At 43.2% G+C, this 14,277-nt stretch overlaps 1 protein-coding gene across 1 annotated transcript in view; it reads right to left on the reverse strand.

Moving 5' to 3' along the window:
* Nucleotides 1-6: 6 nt before the first annotated feature.
* The window catches only part of LOC123018430 (paladin-like), a 40,498-nt gene continuing 26,227 nt past the window's right edge, over nucleotides 7-14,277 (reverse strand). The window contains exons 2-4 of the mRNA XM_044420510.1: nucleotides 3,364-3,558; nucleotides 1,806-1,908; nucleotides 7-1,382 (exon numbers count right to left, since the gene is read on the reverse strand). Of these exons, the coding sequence (XP_044276445.1) occupies nucleotides 1,158-1,382; nucleotides 1,806-1,908; nucleotides 3,364-3,545 (510 nt within the window). The 5' untranslated portion in view covers nucleotides 3,546-3,558 and the 3' untranslated portion in view covers nucleotides 7-1,157. The remainder of the gene's footprint in view (nucleotides 1,383-1,805; nucleotides 1,909-3,363; nucleotides 3,559-14,277) is intronic.

Raw genomic sequence — 14,277 nt, forward strand, 5'->3', positions numbered from 1 at the left:
AGGGCAAACCAAATAGCTCATGCCAACCAAAGCTTATAGAGCAGGCTTGCAAAACCTCAGGGCCAGGGGCCAAATCTGCCCTTGTTACGACGCAGCTTCCACAGGGTCCCCCCATTTTCCCTGGCTCCACTCCCTTTTGCCCAGTTGGAACTTAGCAAGCTTCTTCAAAATGGAGTGTGGCACTTGAGTAGAAAGAGGTTTGATACACCTGACCTAGTACTGCAATAATAAATGCTCTACTGGAAACATATTGAAATGCCATCATTCTTTTGAAAGTCCACATGTGCATTAAAAAATGGAATCTAACAGATACATAAGCACGAGGTAGGATGTGCGTGCCTGCGTTCACTTGATGCCACCATACCTTGAAAATAAGATGGAGGTCATGTAGGTCACTTTGCATAGCTCCACCAGAGGCCAATATGAGTGCCAAACACATAATCAGTGGCCATGCAAAGAGCCCTATACAGGCACAGAGATACATACACAGAATTCCTCTACATATGAGGAGGGACCCTGATTCACCCAGGATCTCCCAGGCATGAAGGAGTTCTGTGCCGAGTGTGCACAGTGGTTACAGAATCGGACAGGGACTCAGCAGATCCGGGTTCTAGTTCCCACTCAGCCAGGAAGCTCACTGGATGACTTTGGGCAAGGCATGGACTCTCCTTCATTCTAAACTACTTCACCAGGTCGTTGTGAGGATAACTTGGAGAGGAAGAGGACCATGTAAGCTATCTTGAGCTTCTTCCAAGAAGAAAAAGGCATGATAGAAATGTAACACCAACAACAAGGTACATACAGGGCAGTGAAGCTGGTTGGCCCCTTCACATGTTGTGTTAAAATGGGAGCATGGGGAATCCCGTGGTCCTTTAAGGCCTGGCATCAGCAATTTGATCTGCTCCAAACAGTCCCACAGTGATGTAGCAACTGCAGGATTTGGCAGATCACCAGGAAGCCTCATCCTCTCGCAGTCTTGCAAGTTTCATTGAGACCACAGTGTAGCTCTGAACTTATAGAAGAAAGCATAGAATACCAGGAAATACATGGAGGTCTACCATGGCTTTCAGAAACATGTGAGAAGCAAACCCCACCTGCCTACATCCAAGCTGTATCCAAGGATCTGTCTTGTAACTCTCATTCCCATTCTGGCTTGCCTACACAAAGAGGTGCATCTGAATCACACTCGTCCATGTACAGACCTTATGACCATCATTCTGCAGTTTCTGCAGGACCTGCTTGAACCCACTGAAGCTTGGCTGGCCCATTCCAAATACTGAATATCCACCTTTGGCCTGACGAAAGTTTGGGGCCCCACAGGTGCTGGTAGTATTTAAGACATCTAACTTGCTGTATACATCACGGACCATAAAATATTTACCCTGTAAAACCAAGGAGAAGCTCAACATATTATTTGAATATGGAAAAGGAGACAGGATAAAAAGAACCCAAGCAACTGACTTTTTCACAGAACACAAAAACAAATCATAGACGTCCTTCCATAAAGCGTAGCAAGGACACTATACTTTTAAAAGATGGCTTTTAAAAGGCATTTGACAGAGCAGAGATAGCTCTTATCCCTGGTCACAAAACAGAAATTCCACATTCAGAGGAGGAATGCCCCAAATATCACTTGCTGGATGGGGGCAAGAGCAGAGGCGGACAACTGCCCTCATGCTCTGTGTCCTCTGGAGGCCGCCTAGGCTGAACTTCTGGTCTGATTCAGCAAGGCCGATTTAATATTTATATGCCTCAATCTCGACTCGGCAACAGAGCATGCCCAGAGCCAAGTCCACTGTGCTCACCTGTACAAGGTAGTGCTCCGGAGTAGACTCAGTAATCCGCCCCACAGTATAGCTGGCCTTCAACAAGTCATCATGAATCTGAAACTCTTCTTTGCAATTGTAGCTGTAGGCGATCACAGGGGAAAATAGAGAGTTTTTCCTCAAGTAGTTTTAATTGCTTTCGATTAAATCAGAACCATAACATTCCATCTTCTTAATTCCTGTTCTATGTAAGGATGATACACCAGTTTCCCAGGTTGCAAGCTCCATCACACACACACACACACACGGGGGAAAGGACAATGGAAAACAAGTGACGTGCAGGCACTGTCACCAATACCAGCCATTACAGCCAACTGACCTGCTCATAAAAATCACATGGGCCCTTCCAATGCTGAATCACACCGCTCCATTCTCTCACCATTGACCATGTTGGTTAGACATGATGGGAGTTACAGCCAACAGCTCCTGGAAGGTCATGTGATCACTACCCTTGCTATAGCTGTACCACTCCTGAGTGAAGGCATGAAAATAATTTTTATACAGTGCAATCCACCAACCATTCAGGGTTCTGCAGCACCAGAATCTCTATGCCTCATGTTTTAGCTGCATGTTTCAATAATCCATTAGGCTGCAAAAGCATCAAAACTCTGCTTCCTTAATATAACAGCCTCTCATGGATATCAGTACAATTATACAAAATTGGGTTTCATTATGTGGGTTACATCTATTTTCTGTGCCCTTCTATGCCACCTTGTAGCCTTCCACATGTTGTGGTCTACCTCTCCTTCGGTTATGCTGGGTAGGACGGGTGGGAACTGGAGGCCAAACGTTTAGAAGCCATGCAATAATAGGCGCAAGGTTTATGATGTAATGCACCAGGCCATGAGGCTTAGAGGGTTGATGTCAGGGTGGAGGATTTTGCCCTGGTCTTGTGATAAGACCTGAGCCGTGAGGGAGACAGAGGGTTCCAGGATCCTGGCCATCAGTTGATTGGGCCTATGTTCCCAGGCCTGTTTTGTGAAGGATGGGGCCAAAGCATACTCATAAGGAGAGTTCCTAGAAGCAAATACTTGACTGGGTTCAACAAACTGCTCTGTGCCTGTTCAGAGATCCCTTCTGGGTGTCCGTGCTTCTGGAAAATGCTTTGGCCAATAAAGAACTTTTTGCAAGAAGCATCTGTGGCTACAAGCAAATTAAGAAATTCCCCCTACCTTCCATGGTAATGTCCTGATGAGTTGTGGGGGCCCGCAGCTAAAAATGAATTCAAAATAGTGTGTGCTCAGCCCAGAGTGTATGCAGATGTGGCTGCCAAACACCTTCCCTGCATCTAATCCAGAAGTGGGAAGCTTATGGATTGCAACTCCCATCAGTCCTAGCCAGAATAGTCAATGGTGGCGGAGGACATGAACTGCAGCCCAGCAGCCTCTGGAGGACCTCATGTTGCCCACCTCAGTTGTAGTCTTTTAAGCAGAAAGACCTGGGACAACAACCACAGGTGTTTTAAAAGCTAAAGGAGCTCCACAATGCAGAAGAGGTTCAAAGCTATGCAAAAACAGGACAGACTGCAGCAACTCACGTAATGACCACAGGGGCCACCTTGTTGGTGATGATTGACTTGGCTTTGTTGTTGTGGAGTCCAACTGTCTGGAAGGAGTGAATGCTGAGGGAAGTGCGATCCTCCATGGTTCCGTTGCCGTGGACGTTCTCAAAGGTTGCTGTTGCCACTGTCTGCTGAGCCGTGCTGGCAGTTGTACCCATAATCCACAGGCAACTGCACAAATGAAAAAATCAGGAGTTCTTCAAGAGATACAAAGAAAGATCCAGGCTGCTATACCAAAACAAGACCACAGAAAAGCTATTGCAACCACACACCAAAAAATATATCCAGGAAGAACTTGGATTTGATACAAATGCTTATCATTGTCTGTAACAGTGTTTTTCAAATTATGTTCTGGGAAGCCTTGGACTTTCTTGGAAGCTTCTGCCTAGTTCCTCACTGGAAAGACAAGTACTGGCTGATAAACTTCCCTAGAAGGCAGCTCTTTATCTACACAGATCCTCCCCAGCACCAAACCACTGCTAAATCAAGAAACAATGCTCAAATAGACCTGGACAATGCACCACGGAAATGAGCGTATTTAACCTTCAAAATGTGTCCTTAAAATTCAGAAAGTGCTGGAATTCTGCAGCAAGAGGGTAAGAACTTCTCAGTGGTTGACACTGAATCTGATATCTCAAGGTAGAAAATTTAGAAGTTGTTGAACTATAGCTAGGCCTCTACACTTATTTAAAGCATTTATAAATAACTAAACTTTGTTGCTTTGCTTTATACATTGTTTTAAACTGCCCAGAGAGCTTCAGCTATGGGGTGGTATAGAAATGAAATAAATAAGTGTAGGAATTGTTGCTGGGCTTCCATAAAATAAAATAGTAATAGAGTACAGGACAAATATGAAGAATTGGCTGTACCCAGAGAAAGAGCTGGTTACTCTTCCAATGCTCACTGCAGAGTTGACCAGGCAATTGTTGTGAGGTGTCAGCTCATCTCACAGTTGTAAATGACCCACACTTATGCAGGCAGTAAAACTAAAGTCTTTTATTGCTACTTTTCTACAAGATTTATGAGCTACGGATAAGCTCTACTGCAATGCTCTTTACAAGTTAATTGCTGTCTTCTTAGTGATGTTCCTCAGGGAACCCACGTGGGATTAACTTTCTTTGTCCCACCTTTCCCCCCTGAGGTGGGACAAAGCCTCCTTTTGTTCCAATCGGCATAAGCTAAGTCTAAGAGTCATGCAAGTCAAATCTATCCTGCCTCCTGCGTCTTCTGTACCTTGTTCAGGAGACTCAGCATCAGGAGGAAGGGGGTATCCTACCCACGTTCTTCTGGGGCAGAACGTGTAGTGTCTTTTCCCTCGGGGCCCTCGTGGTCAGACTGAGGCGTGGTTGTTTGCCCAAGGGGTAAAGGGTCAGGATAAGAGACGGCTACCTGTTCAGCTACTCCCAAGCCAGGGTGTGGAAGGGTCACTTGGCCACAGGGCCTCAAGTATAAGTCCTCCTGTTCTGATGTCTGATTCTCTCTTTAGGCATTTGACTCTTCCTCGTGAGGTGCCGCCTCTGTTGAGGTGTCAGGCACAACAGCAATATTTTCCAAGAAGCTAAGACAAGACGCGTGTGTGAGAGAGAGAGAGACACCCAGCACTCTCTTAAAAGCTTCTTAAAACTTCTTTTTTTTCTCTTCAAACCTCTGGTCTGATGCCACTGTCCCCAGTGAAGTGTGGCATCTCCATCTGAGTGGGCTGGTTTACCCAGCTTTTTAGCAAACAGAAAGCTGGCAAGACAAGGCCCCACAACAGCTGCAGTTCCAAGTCAGAGGTTGGAATCTACAATAAGGTCCCCAAAAGAAAGATAAATTCCCACTGCCCTTCAAACCTGGCCCTATCATGAGGCAATTGATGTGGTTCCCTCTGGCAACTGATTCTGGGTGTCATAAAAGGGCAATTAATCATTTTACAGTTTATTTCTGTTATTATTACATTTTTACACTGCAAGCAAGATAGATACTGCAGAATATCTGCCAAAGGTGCCAACATCTCAGCCAGCCTTGAGATCTATGCATAGTTTGGGGGCAGGGGGCGCATTTGCTATTCTGTCCCAGGCAGCCAAATGTACCTGGTCTGGCTCTCTGTGTCACTCTGTCCTGGGGTAGTAAGCTGGATTCCACTGCAGCCAAAAAGGCTCATTTTGTCAATGCACATATTCAGGGGCTTGTAAGTTCACCAGGAAAATCATATTGTCAGCCCTAAAAGCTCTTCCTCCCAGTTCCAGATATAGAGGGCTTCTTTCACCATGTGGTAACCGCAAAGGTGAACATCTTGTTTGGTACATTCTACTTCCACTTATAACAACTGCCCAGAGCACATGGGCTATTGAGCAGTACATAAATATAATCTTTAATCAATTTCTTTAAAGCCCTTAAGAAATACATTTAACTTCTATTCAGTTCTAAAGCAGTGATTCCATCTCCTGCAGCTGGAATGTGAATTTCAACCCCACTGCTTCCTGAAATGTTCCTAAATCTAGCCATAAAAAACTTACCAGCACTCCAGCTCCTGTAGGAACTTGAACATGCTTTACATGTGACCAAGGCAAAACATCAGCTGGGGGCTTATGGCTACATGCATGAGCTGAAATATTTCACGTGTTTCCACCTCTAGGGTGGCTGATATGTCAGCATCAAACCTATAGGGCCTCAGCCCTGTATAGGCCTGTATATCCTTCTGGCTTCCCCATCTTGCTCCAAGCTCAGGTAACTTTATCTAGTGCGCTTTGACTCTCTACTACTCTCCTCCAGCTACTCCTGCAAAAGACAGACTCCACATAAAAACCTCTGAATATGAAGCTCCTTTACAACAGTCTTGCTGGATCAGATCTAAGGCCCCTACCATACAGCATCCTGCCAAACAGAGGCCCCAGTGGAAGCCCACGAGAAGACTTGAAGCTCAGTCCTCTTCCATGGTTCTTCTCCAGCAACAGGGATTTCAGGGCCATGCAAGTGTCCTGAAAATCTCGGATGTAGTTCCCCGTCTTGGAGGTAGCTCATAGCCATCACAGCCTCTGTAACAGCATGACTCCAAACAGCAGGTTTGGCATGTCACGCAAGCACAAAATGGGCCCGCCATAAAATGCACCCATATTGTCTTCATTTTCATTTGGCCAATTCCTATGGCTACTTCTTAAAGGCAGCAAGGCAACATAACAAGCAGTTAGAACTCACAGCAAGGGTCACATAAAAGAGAAATGGATGCAAGCATCCCACTGTGCAGACCTTTCACTGGGTTGCATCCAGATCAACTGCACTGAGAGAAGCAGATTCCATCCAACACTCTTTCGCTCCTGAAATGCTACAGAGAGTCAGGAGACTCTGCTGAGTGCTGTGAGATGTGGTAGGGGAGGGGGGAATTTCTGCATGCAGGACAGTTTGTCTTGTGAAAGGTCCCTACATCCCACGGAAGGAAATCCTGGAGACAACCCAATATACATTTTCCTACAGAAATGCCTCTATAGTAAGCCTTGTAGATTGGAATGCATCTGGTGCTTGCCTATGAAAGCTTATGCAGGCAGTCCCCAGGTTACAAAAGAGTTCCATTTCTGAGAAAACTGAAATTTAAGTTGGATCATGTCTAATCGGCCGTCCACATTCACGGGGTGCAGGGCTCCTGTGAAAGTGGGAAACCCACGACTATCTCTACCCACCACCCCAAACTCACCAGTTCTTCCTCTTTTCAGCAAGGAATTGCTGGAGAGATCTCCCTCTCCAGAAGGGCAGGGCAGGAAGGCATGCTTTGGAGGCCCTCCCTCTCTTCCCATTCCATCCTCTTGCTCTCTGATGATGACCATTTTCCACATTTTTCACATTAACGGGCTTTATAGCAGTTTGTTCGTGAGTACAGGTTGTTCGTAACTCAGTTGTGTCTCACCCAGGGACTGCCTGTACCATTATTAATTCATTAGTCCGTAAAGCATTTATTAGGGTGTTATTGTCACTGCAACAGACTTTTCCAGGACCTAAGCTGATTTTTCCTGACTAAAATGGTACATTTTTTTTCTTATCAGAGAATGGATAATTGGGGCAGGGAGAAGAGAAAGAGAATCCCTCCCAGAATCACCTTTTAAGCCTCAAATATCATGAGAATGTCAATCACCTTTTAAGCCTCAAATATCATGAGAATGTCATTTGGTCAAAGATGGTGTTGCCAGAGTTGGCTGGAGAAGAAGAATCGCTTGCCCTGAATAAGCCCAAGAGCTTTTGTTTCCAAACCAGCCAGCAGATGGCACGGCTGAGCAAGTGGATGATTGGCAAGCCACTGAAAGTTTGAAGACTCATGTCCACCCTAGCTCTCAAAACTCCAGCACCCCACCTATGTGAGCACAAGACAGAATATTGACTGTTGCACCGAGACGTTGATCCCCAACTTTCAGTAAGTAAAACACACTAGGATTTCGTCAGTGTCTGATCCATCAACCACTTCCCTGCTGGAAGAGAAGTTAATTGAATTTGACTGCAAGGGTCAAGGCAACATTTCCTAACATGACATTTCCTGTTCCATTATGTCAATGGCTCTGCATCTATTTTGGAAATCCCTTGTGCATCCATGTTCACCTCTACCTCTACCACCCTGCTCTCTTAAAGAATCCCATTTCCATTCTTATATCTTATACCTGAAACTCTCTCCCCAGAAAATCTGTTTATTTCTATCTCTCTCTTCCTTCAAATCCCTTCTTCAAAGTCATACAGGATTCTGCCAACTTTCCAAAGTGGGTCTTCTGAAAGTAGCCATCTAGCCACACTAGAATCGACCTGACTTTTTTGCTCATTAAATCCGATTCCATTATCTCCCCCAACCCTGGCCCCACATCAAAGCAGAGCAAACAGGTAGCATCTATTACAGGAGAGCCAGGTATAAAATTAGTGTTTCAAAAATTGTTTTATTGCAGACCTTACTGACATCTGGTCTAGCAAACCTGGCAATTAAGATCTTGGAAATGCTAAAGTATTGTGCTTTTTGGTGAATGTTATTTCATGTGTTAATAGGATTTTAATAGGGCTTGACCTCATGTTGTATATCTGGCAGTCTGCATTGCCACACTACTCTAAAAATGTGTTGTCAACTCCCATAGGAACAGGCCGTAATATCTGGTGAAAACCTCAGTGCAGTCCTTACCAGGACTGTTACTAAGATCCTCAGCAGCACCATTTTCTTTAAACTATACAGAGTATGGGGGTGGGAAGCATTTCTCTTTAGCATCTTGCATTTTAAAGATGTTTGCCACAAGATGCACTACACACACAAAAAGCCTTACCAGAAAATGGAGTTGAACTGTCACATGCAAAAGTGATAACAATACCCAGGTGATCAGCTGATAAACTCAGTCATTTAGCTCATCCTGCCGTCGGGCAAAAAGAATTTTATTTCTCCCGAACATCTGTTCCAAGAGGATATACAGTCCACATCCCTTCTGTTTTCCTTTCTTTTTGCAGTTGCTGTTTAGGCTCTCTTTTGAAACATTCAATGAATTATAATAATAAACCCCTGGGCAGGATGATATATGTTTATAGAGTGGTTACAAGCACATTGTGGTTAAGTTACTATTTTGTAAATAGATTCATCCACTGATGTAGTGGCTTTTTGCAGCATTACTGTTACCTGGGGATACCTGCAATAAAGACCAGAGAAAGTGGAATCTTGTACAATCTGTCACAGTGAAAACATTGTGCCTCCCCTAAGAAGGAATAAAGCTCTTAGAATTAAGGACACAGAATGCTTACTCCTAAAAGTCAAGAATTTGACTACAATTTCATGAAAAATAGGCAAACATCCACTCGAACCATTCTGACTACATGAGAATAGACACAGACATGCCTATAATTTGTAGTGGATGGCCCATAATAGCTGTTAATTAATTAATTCCTGGGGAACAATTACTTTTTCTGTTGCTCACTTTTAGACAGAAGTTTGTACTCGCTCCATTTCGAACAACTGTTGGGTCCCACAATTGGGTACTTCTACAACTTGCCCTTGCAACTCTTCCCATCCCCAAGAACAACATGATCATGGTTACTTCTAGCTGCTCAAAGCAGCTGGCTTCCTTCTTAGAAGCAGCGACAGATCTTTGCAGCTGCAAGTCCAGAAGTACAGTTTCACTGAACTGCTAACTCATAATTTTCCCTCCTTCCTCCTGCTGTGCTTGAGTTTGTAACCTTAGCCTATAAAGACCAATTGCCTGGCAGAATCCATTTTCTTGCCTATTCCAAGCAGTGAGACAGGTGCACGCACAAGGAGTGTTGACAGGCTCAGACCCATGGGGCCACAACCCTCAATCTTTTCTTCAGCAGCCCCGGTATTCATTAATATCTTTTCCTCAGCTTAATTGCCACGCACTGAGCAATTTTCAAGGGGGATCTCACCTGGAGAGCACAAGCTTAACCCAATATCACAACACATACACATCCCCCCAACATTCTCCTGCATGGCAGTTAGAAAGTAGTTGGGTCGGGGGACCTTCCACTGATTGCACAGTAAACTTTCTCCTCAGCTGAACTGCAGGGAGTGGGATGGGGTGAAGTGCATGAAAGCCTCCATGAAAAATCTTACAAGACCCTAGTTTCCATGCTTTCTAAAACACCTGTTCACAGATGTTACATTTGAGTTGTAGAGGAACTATGAAGGATAATCCGCAGTTGTGTACAAATTAAATACTGTACTTTATTTGGATGGGAAATTAATTGGTTTGCTTTGACTTCTGTGAAATGCAAATAAATACTCATAACTGCTTCTAAATGTGTGCATATGTATATGTAAATTTAATGCAGATTTGTGTTTTGTGCATGGGTCCTGAACCTTTTAAGTACATAGCAGTCCCTCGTGTACACCTATTGATGGAAACAGAAGCCCCATTTTTCGTTTTCCTATCCCCACCCCTAAAGTATGACATGCCACCACTGTTTTCCATTCCATCCCACTTCATTGGCTTCCCCTTGAGGGGAAAGTGTTGGGGAAAAGCATAGCAGAATAACATTAAGACAGTGATAGAGCTAGGACAGGACTTTGGTCTAGAGTCCAGGGCCCTGCAGCTTCAGTAAGGGATAAATTAGATTAGTAGATTGTGGAATGCGCTCCCCGGAGAGGTGAGCCTGGCACCGAGTTTATATTCTTTTCGGCGCCAGGTCAAAACCTTTTTGTCATTTTAAAAATTAGTATTTTAATGTTTTAACAGTCACTTTGATTTTGATTTTCATTTGAATTTCTATTGTTATTATGTTATTTATTTATAGATATAATGGTTTTATTGTATTTTGGTTTTAAGGATTGTAAGCCATTCTGAGATGGCTTACAATCCATAAGGGACAGCATACAAAAGTTTTAAAGACCACAAAGGGAGAAACAGCTAATGAAGACAACAGAGCAGGAGAAGCAAGCCCTATTTTATTCCTACTATCATGATGGTGCTATGATTGAAATAAGGTTAAAATGTAAGCACACACAGGTTCAGAGTATTTTTTAATACTGGCAAATTTAATTTTTTAAGGACTGGCAAACGTTCTAAAATAGCAAATGTAGATGTAGAAGCAGCAGATGTTAGTCTGAGCTTCACACAAATGTGAGCTGTGAGCTTCACACAATGCTGTCTAAAGTCCCCCCCATCAGACCATTCGTTTCAGGGTCTAAAATTACCAATCAGCTCTGCTGCATCAAGTCATATTACACTGAGTACCCTAATAACCTGGGAGAATGACATATGAGGCCGACATTTTTCAGGGGCAGTTTCACATCTGCCATAACATGTAGCTACAACATGGAATTCCCTGCCTCAGCTCTCCAGCGCAATCCAATCCAGCACACGGCAACTGCAGCTGGCAAGGCTTTGGTTAAGCAATGTGTCCTGTTTCAAGACAAACCACTATGCTTTCTAAAATCTAGGGTAGCTGTGAATCACTGGACACATTTATATCTAGACAGGTTTATATATCTATGCACAGACAATTGACATGGCAGGCAGCCAAAAGGTTGCTACCTCTCTCAGTAGCCAAAAGGGCTATTAACTAATGGGAACAACACAGGAGACAGCAAGAAACATAATATAGGCCAGATTCACCGCCGACACATTGAAATTAAGGAGGAATGCTAGAAAAGCACATTTTTTCTAGACAGCTTGGGTTATGAAGGAAACTCATTTTAAACTAGTTACACATAATTGCAAAAAATGATGATAGCACAGATATGCATGTGTGAACCTACCATAAGATTTGATCCTCAGTTGATGATCAAAATTGCAAAACTAGCCGATTTTGTTTCGGGTCTTCTGCCCAAAGAGCCTGAAGGAATTTACTGGTGAGGCAACAACTTCATACTGTTGGTGCAAGATTTCACCATTTACACTGTATGACACAAATGAGCAAACTGAAATGAAGTTGCTTAACAAGACTAGATCTCAACAGTGTGAAAGACTGCTGTAAGTACTTTTCTACAGTTGCAGGTCTATTGCCAAAATTGATCCGAAGCCAACTGTATAGCACTTGCATGTCAAATTGTGTAGGGTTGTACAGTTAACTATAATAGTAGATTACATCCTGGTGTAAAAGTTGTGGGCTAGGAAGTATTATCCGCTTGATCCCCAGAACAATCCCTGCAATTTACAGGTGTCCTCACTGCTATTTCACAAATGAGAGAACTGAGTTGAAAAATAGTAACCTGCCCAGGCTTGTCAGAAAGCAAAGATCCTAAATCCATGTCCAACACAATCTATTGAATTGCATTTGCTTCCTGTTAGCCTAGCTGCTAATATTTCTAGGAAATTGTTACAAGCATGGATCCAATATTTTTAAACTCATCCATACTGAAAAGTGGGAGTGCCACATTCACAATTCAGCCAGAAACTGTTCTGTACTTTACAGAAAAGACAGGAAAAAGAATCTCCTTACACAGATACTTTCCAAAAAAGCTAATCTGTAAACATTTGGTATCTAAATGCTCCTATTTGCAATAGTGCTTCATTATATTTAACATTGCTTATCATTGCAAGTACAAATAAACTCAGCAGAGCATTGGCACTTAATTAACCAGAAAGAGCTCTTTAAAGGCAAGACACCTCCTCAACCCCAAATCCTCAAATTCTCTCTCTAAAAAGAAGTTAATTCCAGATGTTGTAAGAAATAGAAGAAAGATTGACAGCTTTTGGTGCTGTGTTTCCGTTGTATTCTGGCTTTATGAAGCAAGACATTATTTATATTTTGTTTCAACCAAGCAAGCAGGGTTGCTACTAGTTTGCAAAATAGTGAAAAGAAATGTATTTAAAAGAAAAAGGCACGAACCAAGAGGCATTTGTAGATCCCTGTTCCTCTAACCCTGGTTCAACTTTTTTTACCTTCTTTATTCTAAAATTACACTTCCTGCTTGCTCTACTTCCACATTTCAAGCAACATTTAGAGTCACAAGCATTTGGGGTAGGATGGAATCCCTATAGCCTTGGGGTCTATTTGGCCTATTGCTTAAGTTCATCTGGTCTGTGAGATGCCTTTGGAAGGACAGCTATCAACCCACTAGATCTGCACTTTTTCGGCTCTCCTGGTCATGAGAAGCTTCTAATATAGAGACCTCTGTGCCTGGCCCACAAATGTGGTTGCTTGGACCACATTTATACGCATGAAGTAACATCAAGGGACTCGCATTAAAGCAGCCTTTCCAATGTGCTGCCATCCGGATGTTTTGGACAACTCACCAGCCCCCAGCAGCATGGCTGACAGTCTGGAATTCTGGGAGCTGTAGTCCAAAACATCAGGAACACTAAGCTATGCTCATTTTTTAAAGAATCTCTTCTCACAGATGCATTAAGGCAAATTGCAACAAATTGGCAGTTGCTCCAGAGACATTTTAATTCCTTTCTAGATCCCAAATCCACAAAAAGAAAAAGCCCTCTCCTCTCTCACTAGTAAATATGCTAAAAAAAATAGAGGGAAAAGAATCTTCTCCAGCTAGGAAAAGCTAGACAAAGCCTGATTCCATTGGAAAAGCAAGTGTCATCACAGACTACGCTGACTAAACACTATCGAATTACTAGGGGTACTCGTCTAAAAAAACTAATAATAATAAGAGAAGATGTCCTTCCTGTTGCCAGTCTTACCACGATGCCCTTAATGAGTGTTAGGAAAGCCTTTGGAGAAGGCTAGGATGCTCCCAGAGTCAACGTCTCAACTGAAAACTGCAGAAAACATGCCAAACGTGACTGCTGGAGGCATTTTGAGGACTCTTTCCCACAGAAACACGACACCCATAAAAGCGACAGCTGAGGCTTCAAGGAAAGCTGGGAAATGTTCTATTTACAGACAATTCTGTTCCTCTAACAGGCCTTCCTTTCTCCTAGTTGTTACTATTAAGGGAGCCTTTAAAAAAACCTGAATGGCACGTGACAGAAGATGAATGTTTATGTGGAAGTTGTAGTTTGCCTTGTTTGTTGTTTTTCCTTTTTTTCTTTTTGGAGGCAGCACAGTGTTGTGGATACAGCACTGAAAAACCTGGATTCAAATTCCCACACAGGGATGAAGAGCCTTGTGACATCTGTATTCTCAGCCTTGCATGCCCTACGTAACCCCGAAGCTCTTTGGGGGAAGGATAAGCAAACCCAGTAAAAGGAAAGACGTTCAGGTTAGTGAAAGTTTCAAGCAGGGGTGCTGGATTCTTTCAGCTTGAGAGAGTACAATTTTTGAGAGCAGGGTCAAGCAGGGCCAAAATTACAAAACATTATTTTAAAAAACTAGCATATTTTGAGTTAGAACGCTTATCACTTATAAAGCCTTGAGAGGGGCATTTCTATCTTAGAAAATTCCTTTTTTTTTCTTTTTTCGATTTATATCTTGCCTTTTTCCTACAACGGGCTCAAGGCAGCTTACATCATTCTTCTCCTCCATCTTATCCCCACAACAACAGCCCTG

The sequence above is a fragment of the Varanus komodoensis genome, unplaced genomic scaffold (genome assembly GCF_004798865.1).
Source record: "Varanus komodoensis strain SLA01 unplaced genomic scaffold, ASM479886v1 scaffold11, whole genome shotgun sequence".
Classification (NCBI taxonomy): Eukaryota; Metazoa; Chordata; class Lepidosauria; order Squamata; family Varanidae; genus Varanus; species Varanus komodoensis.